This window comes from Porites lutea, chromosome 9 (assembly GCF_958299795.1).
Source record: "Porites lutea chromosome 9, jaPorLute2.1, whole genome shotgun sequence".
NCBI classification, from domain to species: domain Eukaryota; kingdom Metazoa; phylum Cnidaria; class Anthozoa; order Scleractinia; family Poritidae; genus Porites; species Porites lutea.
The window spans coordinates 18363044-18380013 of record NC_133209.1 but is presented as its reverse complement, the minus strand read 5'-3'; the positions used below and the strand labels follow the sequence as shown (position 1 = coordinate 18380013).

Below are 16970 nucleotides of genomic sequence, written 5' to 3'. Positions count from 1 at the left end.
ACCCTGTTAATACGGACACTGAAGGGTCAATAGAAAGTGTCTGTATTGATTAACGGGATGTCCCGCGGGTCATGTTATCAATAAACACTCTTCAGTCAAACCCTGTTAATACGGACACTGAAGGGTCCATAGAAAGTGTCTGTATTGATTAACGGGATATCCCGCGGGTCATGTTATCAATAAACACTCTAAAGTCAAACCCTGTTAATACGGACACTGAAGGGTCAATAGAAAGTGTCTGTATTGATTAACGGGATATCCCGCGGGTCATGTTATCAATAAACACTCTTCAGTCAAACCCTGTTAATACGGACACTGAAGGGCCCATAGAAAGTGTTTGTATAAACAGGGTGTCCGTGTTAACTAGCGTTAACTGCTTGCGTGTTACGTTGTTAAAGTAAAACAACACCTTTTATTAGCACAAACTTTTAAAGAAATAAAAGAGGACTTAAGCATCGTCAAATTTTAAAACATGTCTTGCTTTCATTTCACGGATCAAATCCACGGTTTTTTCTTAAAAATCGCTATCTACCTTATTTTTATTAATTTTTGCGCGTATTTAATTTCGCGAATATTCGGGAGCCGCATTTCGCGAGGACTAGATTTCGCGATTGCTAAAAAAAATTAGAGAAAAAGGGTACTAAATTTCGCTATAGTGTCTTTGTTTTCATCCTGAGCAAAGGGCACTTGTCACAAATCAATAAAACGTATACAGTGGAACCCAGTTAATGCAACCACCGTTAGGCCTTAAAATCCTGGCCGTAATAATGAGGTGGTCCCACTAACGGGGTCTTCAAAATAATAAAATGACTGAATGGTTTTTACGGTTGGTTTGAAAGAAAATGGCCGTAATAACGAGGTGGTCTTATAAACGGGGTGGTCGTAAGGCGGGGTTCCACTGTACATTTCAAGAGCTAAACTGTAAACTTAAAACTGTCCTACATGTACATAGAACCTTATGAACAAGACAAATCATAACTGTTGGCTGAACAGAAAGCGATAGAGGACTTGCTTGATTCTCCCTTCACATATTTTGAGTGAATAATAAAATTCACTTTTCCCCAGCTAATGCTAATAGCGCAAGTTTTAAAAAGAAAAATGGTTTGAAAATGACGGTTTTGTTCATTCACAAACAACAAACAAACTTGTGAATGAAGCTACCAACAATTCCGCCCGGGTAAGCGGGCAAGATCGTAAAATACCACCCGCTCTCGGAACCAATCAGATTGCAGGATTTGGAGGATTCCGCCCGCTCTCAAGCTTGGAAAAAAATAAAAAATGGTATTGAATTTTCGCGCATCCTTTGGTCTGCGCGTATTAAGTTTCGCGAATTTTTTAAAATCGCGAAAATCGCGAAATTTAGTAAGAATAAGGTATATGTTAATCATCAAAACCGTTCTCTACATAACTCGTTTGATGCCAAAAGTAAGCTTAAAATTGGCCTCTCAGATTATCCTATATGATGTACTGTTAGCGCTGGGAACATCGACATGCTGTCAACTGAAAGACTTTTAACCTTCAAGAAGGAAAGTTTTATTACAAAACACAATTGATAATGAAGTATCCCTATCAGCGAGGTTGACTTTCTATGAGAATCTCAGTGTTGATTTGGCAAGAAAGAAGTGTCCGTTGTCCGCTTTAACAGGTGTCCATATTAAGTGGACAGTCTCGCAAACTCTTGAATTTACTATTCTATACTCCTACATAACTAATCCGTATAAATATCACGTGTGCTAAAATTCTACAAAACTGCAGTTATTTGAGTCGTTTAAATGTAAAGAACGAAACGACGCAGTAGGTTATCAACAACATTATTTGAAAATAGTGAAGAGTCATCTTAGCGACGCCTCTTGCAATTAGCAAATTCCAAATCAGTTTGATCCGGTCCACGCTTTTGTGTACGGTCATATGCATCAGGCGCCTGCTGCTGGAAATCCAAAACACGCTGCACGTCAAACAAAAGGGACAATTTCGTGACCTTGGCATGATCAGGTCCAAGCTTATTCAATATAATATACTGAGCACGTTGATAATACTCTTTGGCCTGCTGAGTGTCGCCGAGGTTGCGATGTAGCATACATTTTATGGTAAGTAGCCGCGACCTTAACATGGTGGGGTCCAAGCTTATTAAGTCGTATGGACAGGGCACGTTCATAATACTTCTTGGCTTGCTGATTGTCACCCAGGTTGCAGTGTAGGATACCCATGTCATGGTAAATAGCCGCGAGGTCAACATGGTCGGGTCCAAGCTTATTAAGTTGTATGGACAGGGCACGCTCATAGTACTTCTTGGCCTGCTGATTGTCACCCAGTTTGCGATGTAGGTTACCCATGTTATGGCAAGTACGCGCGACGTCAACATGGTCGGGTCCAAGCTTATTAAGTTGTATGGACAGGGCACGTTCATAATACTTCTTGGCCTGCTGATTGTCACCCAGGTTCCAGTGTAGGATACCCGTGTTATGGCAAGTACGCGCGACGTCAACATTGTCGGGTCCAAGCTTATTAAGTTGTATGGACAGGGCACGTTCATAATACTTCTTGGCCTGCTGATTGTCACCCAGGTGGCAGTGTAGGATACCCATGTTATGGCAAGTACGCGCGACGTCAACATGGTCGGGTCCAAGCTTATTAAGTTGTATGGACAGGGCACGTTCATAATACTTCTTGGCCTGCTGATTGTCACCCAGGTTCCAGTGTAGGTTACCCATGCTATGGCAAGTACGCGCGACGTCAACATGGTCGGGTCCAAGCTTATTAAGTTTTATGGACAGAGCACGTTCATAATACTTCTTGGCCTGCTGATTGTCACCCAGGTGGCAGTGTAGGATACCCATGTTATGGCAAGTACGCGCGACGTCTACATGGTCGGGTCCAAGCTTATTAAGTTGTATGGACAGGGCACGTTCATAATACTTCTTGGCCTGCTGATTGTCACCCAGGTTCCAGTGTAGGATACCCATGTTATGGCAAGTACTCGCGACGTCAACATGGTCGGGTCCAAGCTTTTTAAGTTGTATGGACAGGGCACGTTCATAATACTTCTTGGCCTGCTGATTGTCACCCAGGTTACGATGTAGGATACCCATGTCATGGTAAATAGCCGCGACGTCAACATGGTCGGGTCCAAGCTTATTAAGTTGTATGGACAGGGCACGTTCATAATACTTCTTGGCCTGCTGATTGTCACCCAGGTTGCAGTGTAGGTTACCCATGTTATGGTAAGTAATCGCTACGTCAACATGGTCGGGTCCAAGCTTATTAAGTTGTATGGAAAGGGCACGTTCATAATACTTCTTGGCCTGCTGATTGTCACCCAGGTTGCAGTGTAGGTTACCCATGTTATGGCAAGTACGCGCGACGTCAACATGGTCGGGTCCAAGCTTATTAAGTTCTATGGACAGGGCACGTTCAAAATACTCCTTGGCCTGTTGATAGTCACTTAATTTACTATGAAGGAGACCTGTGTTATGGTAAATACGCGAGACCCGCTTAACATGTCCATGGTTACGGCCTGTCCTTATCGTACTGTCTTCAATGAGTTTTAAAGCTACACTGAAATACTTCATTGCGGACACATACTCGCTATGAAAGCAGCAAACTTCACCAAGTATCTCAAAGTTATCTATAGAATTGTGTATATTTAGAATAGTGTTTTTGATGAGACTGAATTTCTCTTCAGTAGAGACAATGTTTGTTATTCCTACAGCTAGAGTTTTTACGTGTGGAACAATATGTCTGCTTCCACCGACGGAATCCTTACTTCGCAGGGTCTCTGGTATTGCTTCATGAATGTACTGCCTGCATGACCCTATTGCGACGCAAGCAACGCGAGCATGTTCATTAGCCTCCATTTGGTCTTTAACTAAACGCTTGACAATATCGTGTACCACCTTGTGTAAACGAATGTTGACATCATCCTCTTTTTCGAGTAGCAACAGAGAGGACCCTTGAATCTGAATGCCTATGTCCTCTTTATCCAACTCTCCATCAGCATTTACAACGTAAGTGGTTAATACGTCTAACCTCAGTGGCTCTGGAGCACAAAAAGCAAGAAAAGTGAAAGCATGCTTCATTATGTCATCAGAATCCATTACCGTTTCAAGAGCTATCTTGGTCGCTGCAGTCATAGAGTTTGGGTGAATACTGTTTACTTTGGCAAGTTCCTTTTCAGTGAGTTCACGTTTGCCTTTCTCTAGTTTTTCTAAGTACCCCTCCCAGTTAAAGTTTGGATTGGTATTTCGCACCTTTCCCACGTACACTCCTGCGCTGGCTAGTGCAAGTGGCTGGTAATCCAATGCGTGGGCTACGTTTTCTCCCATGTCATTGTCAGTGATTCCAGAGAGCTCGGTTAGAAGGCAAATAGCATCAGCAGGCTCCATGCCTTTGCTTATGGAGATGTGGGATGTGAGGTAACTATCTGGAGGGATACAGGAGCAATCCTGCGTTGTGATTAGCAGCTGGCCTTTGCCCCACTGCTCACTTCCACGCTCAGGAAGAAACTGCCCTATCAAACGAAGATTTGTGACATTGTCAATCACTAAGAGCCAAGATGAGTAAAGGTGAATTTTTCTCACAATTAAATCTTTGATAATGGCTATTTTCCGTTCATTATTTAGATCCTTGGAGTTCTCAGTGGTATTTATAGTACTGTCGGGGCAGTGCATTCTTCTTGCCAGTGACAGGTATGATGTTAAAAGCGCTTCTAGGTTTTCACCACTTAAAGTCATGACAAATGACGGAGCAGTTGTGTCTTTGCTGGCTTCTTTGTAGTATTTCTCAGCAGCAAGTCCAGCCAGCTGAGATTTGCCACTCCCAGGATTGCCTGAAATATAGCAATAAATTAAAGTGTTCTCGTTAGCCTTCCTTAACTTTAACAGCTTCTGTGTTACTTTGTCAACATGGCAATTGCGACTTGCGATCACATGAGGAGGTCTGGGTGGAAGGACGCAAAATGGCTCTACTTCGCGCTGTAGTTGCTCTTCAAAGACCTTGCGATGTTGTTCAGTAGTTTTTAGCCTGTCTTGAAGTTCCGCTTCCTTCCCTTCAAACTTGACTTTTTCTTCCTGAAATTCGATATCTTTCTCCAGAAGCTCTTTAGCTTTGTCCTGCAATTTAGTATCTTTGTCTTGAAGTTCCAAAACTTTCGTCTGAAGATCTTGAGTAAGTTTCTGATTACTTGTCGTCACATTTTGCAATTCATTGGTGGGAAAACTTTTCTGCTTACTTACTGTTTGGATTTCAACAGTAGACAGGCCAAGAGCTCGAAATGCTGTCTCCACTTTTGCAACAGTGATTCTGAAGTCTGCACTCGAGAACTGACCTTCTGTCATGTGAGCGAAGTCTTCATTTCGAAACTTCCTGAGATCATCAACATTAGTTTTGATCAGTGGACTCAGTCGATGTCCGATAGAATAAGAGAACAGAATGGCATAAAAGAGCATAGTACAGTCCCACTGCGCCCTGTCTCCATTTACCATTGTGGCCAACAGTCGGGCATGTCTTCTTTGATTAGCTGGAGACTCACCGTTTTTAAAGTCCAGGCCATTTTGAGGCGTGTCCTTCCATTCTCCAAGTGTTACCTTGTAATGATTGTCCCATTCCTGCTTGAACAGTAATCGTAAAGCCTGTGGCAGTATGTCAGTGGCTATGTGACAAACCCGGAAGTAGTTAAGCTGTTCTTCTGAGTAAACTTTAGAGGCCATTTGGTAACAGAAGGAGGGCAACAGTCTTGAAACCTGGTTTAAAAAGTTTAATACAAAGAATTTACCAAATGAATAAAATGATCATTGCCTGACACTACGTATATACTACAGGGTTAAAGGGAATTTCAATAATACTTTTACTTAATTAACATAGCCTAAAGAAAAAATAAACAAGTGTTCAGATAGTATAGCCCAAATGGAGAGCTTGCTCGCAGGCTAGAAAGAAGCTGAAGTATGTTGTTCAGTTGAAGGGAAGTTATGATTTGGGAAAAATGATCATGGAGGGATTGGATAGGAAGGGGCATATGTAACGTTTTTGACAAGCCATTAAGGAGCTTAACTTTTTGAGCGACGCACGTCAACCGGAAGTATGTTTTCTTCCCTTTTTACATGCCTTGATGCTACCAAAATTGTATTGCTAAGTTTCTTTACTCTTAAAGAGACGATCATCACAAACTCAAACAGGCCAGAGCCCCGATTTTAAGTACTAGGCGACTTTGAAAGACGCGTGCTTCACATATTTGTGGCGGATTAGAATGCCAGCTTGGTCAGAGGCCCTTTGTTTAAAACATGGCGGGATACTCGCAGCTTAAGCATGCATGTGCCTTGTAGCTGTCAACATAATGCTTTTTAATTACATTCTGTCATAATTAACAAAACCCGATCCATGTTTGATTGAAAGTAACTGTACAAATCTGGTACCAGACAAACCGCTTTTAAAAAACAAAAACACAAAACTAGTTTATGGTTATTTCTCATTAATTTCACTTATCAAAACAAATATTTACTTTTATCAGTTTTCCCGTTTCTTTCAAAACATCCTTCATTTCCGGGCGTTTCACTGTAGTCAATGAAAGACGCGTTTAATCGGTCTTCTTTTTCGCGGGAATATCAAAATTTCCATCTTTCAAAACGCGATGAACCAAAGCTCGCAGGATACCAAAGCGCCAAAGGCGCACGATGCAGTCCCGGTGTTTTGTGAGCACCCGTTAAAAATATTGAACGCCAAAACTATCAAGTTTTGGTACAGCGAGAGGCAGCTAGTTTCTGTACCCAAAGGTTGGTGCATGGACAGGCTATCGAAAGAAGATAAAAGGGATGGTTGCCCAATGGATAGCAGGCCTAACTACGCAAAATAAATGTCTCATTGCATCCTTGTCTGCGAGGTTAGTACTAAATTTACACTCTAGAATACATTACACAACTCAATCAGCAACACTTTTTAAGTAGAATTGGTGATCAGTGTGGGCAATTTATATTTCTAAGGGACGTCCGTCGCACAAAGGCTTAACGCGCGGGGGTTTTTAGTCAATGACTGACATAACAGTTTCCTCACAATCGACCCAGTTAGAATGCGATAATGTGCGCGTGAACTTTGCCTACAACTGGCAATAAGCTGAATAAACCGGAAGCTGAACACCATGAATAAGTTACTAAATTACATCGCTCAGGTTCTTTTTCTTTTTTTTCAAGTACCACAGGGGTTTTTCGTGCATTCTGTTGCGCAGTTTGACAGTGATATACCGAGCATCAGACAGGTAACTCACCGAAGCCACCATTTAACTCTTCTTCTACCAAACAGTTTTCCTGCAATGGTTTAAGTACTGATCCCGTTGCCGAAACCTTGCACGAGCAAGATACGGTAATCGAGAGTCGAGAATCGAGAATCGATATTGTACTCGGGACAAGAAAAAGGTCGCCGTCCAAGGAACAACTGATGCAATGCAAGAGCTTCAAGCTGCTGAGAATCGCCAATTCTAGAATACAAGCAGTAAAGGAACTCCTGAGAAGCGTCCAAATTATAAAGGAACTTTGGAGGCCAGTCAGCCACGGTGATTGTCGCCTCACGCATAAAGTAGAATAAATTTGTTAGCCTGGTATTGTCTTTGCCACAAATCACGTAAAACTATAAAGAAGGTACCACTATGAACTCTGGAAAATGAAAATTCAATAATACTATGGTTGACGACTGACAGTTTAAAAGAGAGACAACCTTCACCTCAGAATCTTGGGCGCGCCGCCTGTAAGCTCTGACGGAGAGGGAAGCCCCATAATTTGGCCTATTTCAAAAACAAATGACACTACAAAAATAACCTGCAATTATAATTTCAAAAGAGAGACTACCATCACCTCAGAATCTTGGGCGCGCCGCCTGTAAGCTCTGAGGGAGAGGGAAGCCCCATAATTTGGCCTATTTCAGAAACAAATGACAATACAAAAATAACCTTCAATAATAATTTGGATAAATGACCGACATTTTAAAAGAGAGACTACCATCACCTCAGAAACTTGGGCGCGCCGCCTGTAAGTTCTGAGGGAGAGGGTTTGCCCCATATTTTGGCCTATTTCAAAACAAATGACAGTACAAAGGTGACCTAAAATAATAATTTGGATAATGACCGACATTTCAAAAGAGAGACTACCATCACCTCAGAATCTTGGGCGCGCCGCCTGTAAGCTCTGAGGGAGAGGGTAGCCCCATAATTTGGCCTATTTCAGAAACAAATGACAATACAAAAATAACCTTCAATAATAATTTGAATAAATGATCGACATTTTAAAAGAGAGACTACCTTCACCTCAGAAACTTGGGGGCGCCACCTGTAAGCTCTGAGGGAGAGGGTAGCCCCATAATTTGGCCTATTTCAAAAACAAATGACAAGACAAAGAGGACCTACAATAATAATTTGTATTATGACGGACATTTTAAAAGAAAGACTACCTTCACCTCTGAATCTTGGGCGCGCCGCCTGTAAGCTCTGAGGGAGAGGGTAGCCCTATAATTAATTTGGCCTATTTCAAAAACAAATGAAACTACAAAAATAACCTACAATAATAATTTGGATGAATGACCAAAATTTTAAAGAGAGACTACCATCACCTCAGAATCTTGGGCACGCCGCCTGTTAGCTCTGAGGGAGAGGGTAGCCCTATAATTAATTTGGCCTATTTGCAAAAACAAATGAAACTACAAAAATAACCTACAATAATAATTTGGATAAATGACCAACATTTTAAAAGAGAGACTACCATCACCTCAGAATCTTGGGCGCGCCGCCTGTAAGCTCTGAGGGAGAGGGTAGCCCCATAATTAATTTGGCCTATTTCAAAAATAAATGACACTACAAAAATTACCTACAATAATAATTTGGATAAATGACCAACATTTTAAAAGAGAGACTACCATCACCTCAGAAGCTTGGGCGCGCCGCCTGTAAGCTCGGAGGGAGAGGGTAGCCCTATAATTAATTTGGCCTATTTCAAAAACAAATGAAACTACAAAAATAACCTACGATAATAATTTGGATAAATGACCAACATTTTAAAAGAGACACTAACATCACCTCAGAAGCTTGGGCGCGCCGCCTGTAAGCTCTGAGGGAGAGGGTAGCCCTATAATTAATTTGGCCTATTTCAAAAACAAATGAAACTACAAAAATAACCTACGATAATAATTTGGATAAATGACCAACATTTTAAAAGAGAGACTAACATCACCTCAGAATCTTGGGCACGCCGCCTGTAAGCTCTGAGGGAGAGGGTAGCCCCATAATTTGGCCTATTTCAAAACAAATGACAAGACAAAGAGGACCTACAATAATAATTTGTATTATGACCGACATTTTAAAAGAAAGACTACCTTCACCTCTGAATTTCGGGCGCGCCGCCTGTAAGCTCTGAGGGAGAGTGTAGCCCCATAATTTGGCCTATTTCAAAAACAAATGACAGTACAAAAACAACCTACAAAAATAATTTGTATTATGACCGACATTTTAAAAGAAAGACTACCTTCACCTCTGAATCTTGGGCGCGCCGCCTGTGAGCTCTGAGGGAGAGGGTAGCCCTATAATTTGGCCTATGACACTACAAAAATCACCTACAAAAATTGTTTGGATTATGAACGACATTTCAAAAGAGAGACTACCTTCACCTCAGAATCTTGGGCGCGCCGCCTGTAAGCTCTGAGGGAGAGGGTAGCCCTATAATTTGGTCTATTAAGTAAAAAGCAAGTAACAATACAAAAGTAACCTGAAATAATAATTTTTGGATTATGATTGACATTCCAAGGAGGCTAAAATGATTGATATAGAAACCATACTGTATCTGTGACGTTGATTATACAGATCGCCCAAGCGAACACGAAGATGTTGAAGTGGAAGCTAGAATATCTGGAGTAATCCAGCGTTTTGGGCTCCTTCCAGCGAATAAGATTTTGGCGGGATTTCGACAATGCTTGGCGGGCTTTTTGGAGAGTGATTTGTCACTGGAGGCACATCGACGCTTACATCGTCTTAAGCCAGAGAAAAAAGACTTGAATCCTTCGCCGTTTGATCAAAAAGGTCGTCCATTGAATCAGATAATCGGTCTTGCTGTTCCTTTTGGAGATGTGAAGTAGAGCTCGAGCTCTCGCATTCGTTTTCTCCGGCGACTATAAAATGTGCATTGATGACGGCTTTTCTCAAACGTTCAAATAGAGAAGATTTTGGTCAGGGTCTTTTTCACGCCGAGTTCCTTCCAAACCGGAGAAAGATGTGCCAGCAGAGACAGGGACCGCGGAGCAAGGTGAAAAATGGGAGGGCTGACAATTTTTTTCATATTGAAAATCGAAAAAAGGAATAAAGATTCATTGCAAGAAAAGACGCGATTACAATGTTAGTATAGAAAATACTACACTGAAGTGATCTGAAAAATTTCTAACTATGGTTCACTGTTCAAGTAATGTAATTCTTCTTGCCATCGAATATTTCATTGATTCGAAAAGAGAAAGACAAATCAACTCAAAACAACTACTCACCTTCGTTTGGCTTGAAAAAGCTACTAATTTTCTTCATTTCGTCTGATAAAACTGATAAAAAACTCTGCCGGAGCTGGAAGTACAAAACACATTGCCGAACGAAGCGAAGGGGTGGCCAAGGCATGGCGTTTGATCAAGGGGCAAGTCGGCCCCAGGGCACAATTAGCGCGAAAATTAAAGCACAGGAGTCCCACAAAATGCCTGGCCTTTGAAATTAAAGAAAATACAGAGAATATGGCGGAATATAGACGGGAAAATACTTGTTTCAAGTCGTTTTTTTATTTTAATTTTTTTTCTTTTCAGCGCAAAAAGTAGGGGCGGGGGCGCAAAAAAGTGGTGGGGCCGCGGCCCTACCAGCCCCTCCCCCTCCGCGGTCCCTGAGAGAGTGTATTCCTACTTGTGGCTCGACAGTAAAAACTTGATACGCCGACTCGCTGTTTTCGCTTCGAAGGTCTCCAATGTTGACACGGCATACTACTCTTGACAGAAGTAGACTGAGTTAAATAAGCCATCGGAGCACTATTTTCTTAAAAGAAAGCACTTGAAAAACCATTGAAAGCGTATCAAGCCTTTTTGAATCCTAATGCGGCGAGAAAACTGTAGTTATCAATTGCGAAACCAGAGGCGCGAAGATCGACTTCCAGATTTTCAATCGATCGTGAAATGAAGTTATAATACCCAAATAGTCTGATCAAATTTCGCGTTTCCTTGAGATGTCTGGTTCGTTTAATCAGAAGTACAAAGTTCCTTGACAGGCAATGTGTCCGGCGCTCTCCAAAGGTGTCTGGAGGAATGCTTAAAACTAATTACCTTGTCTGTTATTGGAAACCGATTTGCGGTGGTTGCTGTGGAGATTAGGCCTCCTCCTGCGCGCACTAAAATCGGGGCTCTGGCCTGTTATTAGACTACGAGTAGTCCCCCATTTTTCCTCAGGGATAGTAGAGCGAGCGAAACGCGAGGGCGCGTGAAAATCACCCCACGCGAGAAAAGGCGACACGCGGCGGGGAGAGAGAGGCGTGTCGCCTTTTCTCGCGTGGGTGATTTTCTCGCGCGCTCGCGTTTCGCTCGCTCTACTATCCCTGAGGAAAAATGGGGGACTACTCGTAGTCTAGCCTGTTATAGTACACGAAAGTTTGGGTAAAACCACGGCCCAGAATACAAAAAGACTACTTCCGGTTGACGTACGAAGGACTAGCACCAGAGTTGGAAGGCCAGAGTAAGTTTCCTCATGTGCGGTCAAAGATGCCACGTGTAGTTATGAGATATTTAACAATTAGTCGCAGATATTCACGTCGCCTTAGGTGACTAATTGTTTTAGTACAATTACATTGATGATTATTCGAGAAAATAAAATTATTGACAAATATGGCTGCCATTTTGAAAACTGCTGGCCTTCAATGTTATGATCGCCGTGCGGTGATTGTAGCGGCCCTGGGATGAAGCGTGATAATCACTAACGTACAGTTATTATACTAAAAGCAGTTAGACCGAGAGATAACTTTATCGGAGAGTTCAAATATTACTTACTGCTCTCGATGAACAATGAAAACAAACTCGACAGAATCGGTGTTCAGCTACAAAATGAACCTTTAACTATTTCATCCGTAAGCACATTCTGTCTAGGGTGTAGACTTTTACGTCATCGATCACGGTATCACTAGAACTTTCAAGAAAAAGTCAATGGGTGTAGTGTGGGGGAAATTTTATGAACATGGAGCTGAGGCTGGGCCATGTGGAAAGCGTGGAAAGGCCATCTTTTCATCTTTTGTCGTATGTAGAATTTCAGCAAGTGTAAAAAGATGAAACCCTCGCCACTCGATGGTTTATTTTTCGTTATTTATGCTGTGGCCTCTGTTCTGGCTGAAACTCCAACACCTGGGAACAATGTAGACACTTCTGGAGAAAATAATTCCACGATCAAAGACACCAAGATGTTGGTTTGTATCCTTTTGTGCAAGCTTAATGATAAGCTTTTTAACTAATAATGTTCTTACTGATTAGGACTTCTTTTAGAGACGGTGCAGTTGAAGCTTGTTCAAGTTTCCTTGACTATCTTCGCTCGTAGATCGTGCAGTTTTTAAAGAAAAACGTGCTCAACAAGTCGTTGCTGCAGAGAGTATTCTACAGCTTGCTGATTATTCCAAGCAGTATAAGATGGTCGAGATAGTACTTGAAAAATTATTTAAGGTAATTAATGTACCAATTTACCAATACTGCTTTTGTCATAAGTTCCTGGGTGAGAGCTCCAGCATCCGGCAAATAACCTGACTTCCTAATAAAATCATTATCACGCATAGGTCAGATCAGATTCCCTTCTGTTTTAAAGCTGCATGCACCTAGCTAGGCATGGTTCTCTTGGGGTTAGAGGGGCTGACCATCTTATTAGACGTGGTAACCCAGTGAAGCAGTCTGCAGGGCACGCACTTAAATATTTTAGCCAAACAAACTCTCAGTACATTTTTTAATAGCTACCATCTTTGATTTCAAAAGCACTGGGAGACTGGGCACAGTAGACAAATTAATGTAATTTAATTGATATAGGCACTATTCTAACCCGGGGGTGGGGGAGGGGCGTACTTTAGGAATTTTTGGCTGGTTATGTGTCGCTGGGACCCTAGAACCTGTAGCCTATACCAGAGCTAGTTCAGCTGAATTTTGCTACCCTAGACTAAACTCCCAAATCCCCCCTATCCTAGAGTAGATTTTAGTAGCTTTTAAACTTGCTGATTTGATTTTTTAATATTTTTGAGTGGCAATTCCCGATTTTCCCCGGCCTAGACTAAAATCTTCAACCACTATTGTTCAGTTTCCTGGAAAATTATACTTTATTCTAGACCCAAACTCTTTGATTTATATACGCTATCCCAGAGTAAACTGCTTGAAAACCATACCCTTCACAGCAGCACATACCTATAAAGCCCATAGTGAAGTTGAGAGGGAGAGGGATTTCTCACCTGTCTTCCCAAACCTCCCAGATGCATCACAAAAATCAATAATAACGGTTTTAAGGCAAGCAAAACCTGGTTCTCTGTATCTCTTGATATCAGTAAAATTGGTTGTTGTTAGTACAGTTCACAATCAGCTGATATAGCAATAAGCTATAAGCACTAAGTTTTCTGTTAACCATGCATTTATCATGATTATCAATTTCCTCCAAACAAATGTCATAATCAAAGAAAAAGGTTATGAAAACTATCACCAAAATGAAAAATTTTTAATAAGGGAAAGTTCATTTAATATGACAAGGGGGGGGGGGGGATGAAGATATTGAGGGGGGGCTCCAAAAATTTTTAGACACCCGAAGGGGGAGCTCCAAAAAAATTGTTGCGCTAGGAGGGGGGGCTCCGAAAATTTGTATACTTCAAAACCAACACATGACATCATCATACAGATCGGATGGTTTTCAACTCAATAATTTAATGACCTGTGCAACTCAGCTATATCACGTGGTTTACAGATATAACAAATGTAGTCTCAGTAATTATTACACTCTTGTTCATCCCAAAAATGCTTTAGAAAATTTCAAAAATTAGAAATGCTCAAACTTTTTATAATAAAACCACATTGATTCAACAAGATTTCAAAATCTGCTAACGGGAACTATAAAAACGATGACTCTGTATCAAGAAATGTTAAGAAATGAAGGAGGAGGGGGAGGGGGGGCTCTGAAATTTTTTCGACTACCAAGGAGGGGCTCCTAAAAAATTGAACCGCTAGCGAGGGGGACTGCTAAAATTTCAAGCTGCGAGTTTCAATATCTTCATCCCCGCCCCCCTTGTCATATTAAATGAACTTTCCCTAATGTTTTGATCTTTTATCAAATTCTGCTGACTAATTCTCTAAGAAAATGTATCTAGGAGAATTTGTTTGTGAATTTGCCCAAAACACAGCACAAATTTCATTTTAGACTACAACTAATAAGTCTAAATATGAACTGGAGTTTTTTGATTCACAGGTTTTACAGGATGCAAGAGTCAAAGTAACAGAGTCAGGATATATCCCAGGACAAGCATTTCCCACAGAACAAGCACAACTGGACGGTGACTTGTGTTATTATAGATCATTTTGTACTGTTAAAGAGGTCATGTGTCAAAAAAATATAAAGCTGTATGAATTTGCCTCTGAAAAACCACGATTAGTGGGTCATATTTTAAACAAAATAATAGTGATTTGGTTTTTTAAACCCACACCATTTTCTTAAAAATGAGTAAATGTCTGCATAGCTGGTCAATTGTGTAACTAAAAAGTGATTATAAAAATTATGAGTTTCCTCTTTCTGAACACAAATTTTGCACTTAAACTTCAAGTATTTCAAATGTTGAAAAGATGATGTGATAAATGTTTATAACAATAAATTATTAAGATACAAGCAAAAAGTAGTTTTGGCTGCCATGTTGGAGAGAGTATGCCGTCCAACATGGCAGCCAGTACAAATCATATTATTTTTTTTGTTGAAAAACATCAGGGTGCCATAAAATATCTCTCCTAAATGTGTTTCCTCTCAAATTTGGGGTGATAATTTTTAATGTGATTTTTTTAATGTCAATTTTTGGTATCAGCAAGTCATTCCAACCCATGATCTAAAGGAAGCATTGGTCGGTGCAAGTGGTCTATTGATGGCTGGTGTAGTTAAAATAGTATATAATGTAGTGAAAGCTTTTATTTTTGAACACAACTGTTGTGCAGAAGGTAGTTTTTGAATGATCCAGCTAACAGTACTTTGGAGTTATTGTTTTACAGCTGAGCAAATTTATTGAGCTTAGGTTGAAGTAGCAGAAAAATTTCGAGTTGAGGGGAATTGTTGCATGCTTTACGTGTATCCTCATCTTGACTAGTTTACTGTCTTTGACAAAGAATACAATATGTACCCATATTTTTAACAGCTCTGGCAAATGTCTTAGAGAACACAGCCCTCTTTGGTGATATTCTTCTTCGCCTTCCTGGTATAACACATGAGGTAAAACAAACGGTCAGACTTTATTTTAAAGTTTTAAAGGCTTTGTATATAAGCCTAAAAGGTGTGTACCCGCCAGTAACTTGATTTTGCTAAAAAGGAAAAGTAGCATTTCTGCAATAGACATTTCCAGTGGCATGTCTGTAAACAATATATTATTAATTTTATTCACATTCCACAGCTTTCTCTTTCTCAAATTGACATCATTTTTACATACCCTGGCTGCCCATTATTAAACTTATCTAAAAGAAAAAGTTTGTTTGAAAGCCAGAGTTTATCTCTGGTTTACTGCACACATGGTTTATTTTAGGCACTCGCGTACGCTTATTTTCTACCAAAAACTGCCAGGGAATTGGGGGGGTTGTCACGCGTAAAAGTCCCAGGAGTGAATGGGTTAAAGGACAGTGCATTTGCAGCAGTTATAAGGGATGCAAACGTCTAAACGAGGTATGTGAAAGGGGTACTATTTGTCAATTAAAGGTATACGAAAGGAGTACATTTTCAAATATGGTTTAAAAGGGTAAGGGGCTAGACCTGGGGCGGAGCCTTCCCATGTAAAACTTTGTTGGGTACCCCTCTCCCCCCCTGGGGATCAGGGGTAGTACAATGAGCTGCAATTATGTAAGCATTTGTCAAAATCACCATGAGCAAAAAGAGGCCAAGTGCCTCTGTGAACAGGCTTCATGGCAGGCATGGAAGGGGGTTGGGGGGAGGGGAATATGAGAAGGGAATGGGGAAGCAGTTTTCTCCCTACCCCCCTTCTCTCCATGCAATGCATCTACTAGCAGGAGGCAATTTTTTGTACATGCTTCTTTATGTTGGTTGTTCTACTATTTTTGAGGCAAATATCTAAGGGTCTACTTGTAGTCTACATTTCACTTTATCACTACACCAATTTCAGGTTTATCGTAAATCCAAAGAGTGGGAACTTCTAGCCAGATGGAGTGTGAGCTTTTGTAATGAAACTAAAGTCTATGATGACACAGACTCAAAGTTATTGCTCTTGGTGAGTTGTAAACTACAGGTTGTTCTAGACTACAAGTAGTCCCCCATTTTTCCTCAGGGATAGTAGAGCAAGCGAAATGCAAGCTCACGTGAAAATCACCCCATGCGAGAAAAGGCGACATGCCACGTGTCGCCTTTTCTCGCGTGGGGTGATTTTCACGTTCGCTTGCCGCTCGCTTGCTCTACTATCCCTGAGGAAAAATGGGGGACTACTTGTAGTCTAGGGTTGTTCTTTTTGTTTTGATCTTTAAACTTATTTAGTAGGACATGTCAAATGACACTAAGTAAACATTCCCACCCTTGAAAATTACAGTGTCTTTGTAAAAGCTGAGACTTTAAAATTTTTATTGTTATCATGTAGATGTTGATAATTGTTGTCCATGAGAGTACTGTTTTTGAAACACCATTTAATTTTAAACCTCCTTGGAAACAGGCAAGTTAACTCAAATTTGATTTTTCTGCAGCTGCCAGTAAACAAAGGCATTCACTAGAGAAAAGACAAGATTATTGT

At 40.9% G+C, this 16970-nt stretch overlaps 2 protein-coding genes across 3 annotated transcripts in view; one reads left to right on the top strand and one right to left on the bottom strand.

Annotated features, from left to right (window-relative positions):
• LOC140947825 (uncharacterized) overlaps positions 1-12117 on the bottom strand; it is a 71053-nt gene extending 58936 nt beyond the window's left edge. Inside the window, exons 1-2 of the mRNA XM_073397028.1 lie at positions 12028-12117; positions 2087-5738 (exon numbers count right to left, since the gene is read on the bottom strand). Coding sequence (XP_073253129.1) covers positions 2087-5705 — 3619 coding nt within the window. The 5' untranslated portion in view covers positions 5706-5738; positions 12028-12117. The remainder of the gene's footprint in view (positions 1-2086; positions 5739-12027) is intronic.
• The window catches only part of LOC140947832 (coiled-coil domain-containing protein 134-like), a 40420-nt gene that overhangs the window by 21331 nt on the left and 2119 nt on the right, over positions 1-16970 (top strand). The window contains exons 1-5 of one of the 2 annotated variants that reach the window (XM_073397034.1): positions 12262-12441; positions 12566-12687; positions 14456-14540; positions 15384-15457; positions 16356-16460. In XM_073397034.1, the coding sequence (XP_073253135.1) occupies positions 12300-12441; positions 12566-12687; positions 14456-14540; positions 15384-15457; positions 16356-16460 (528 nt within the window). In that variant the 5' untranslated portion in view covers positions 12262-12299. Of the gene's footprint in view, positions 1-12261; positions 12442-12565; positions 12688-14455; positions 14541-15383; positions 15458-16355; positions 16461-16970 lie in introns of those variants that run through there. The other variant, XM_073397035.1, reaches the window with a different exon arrangement.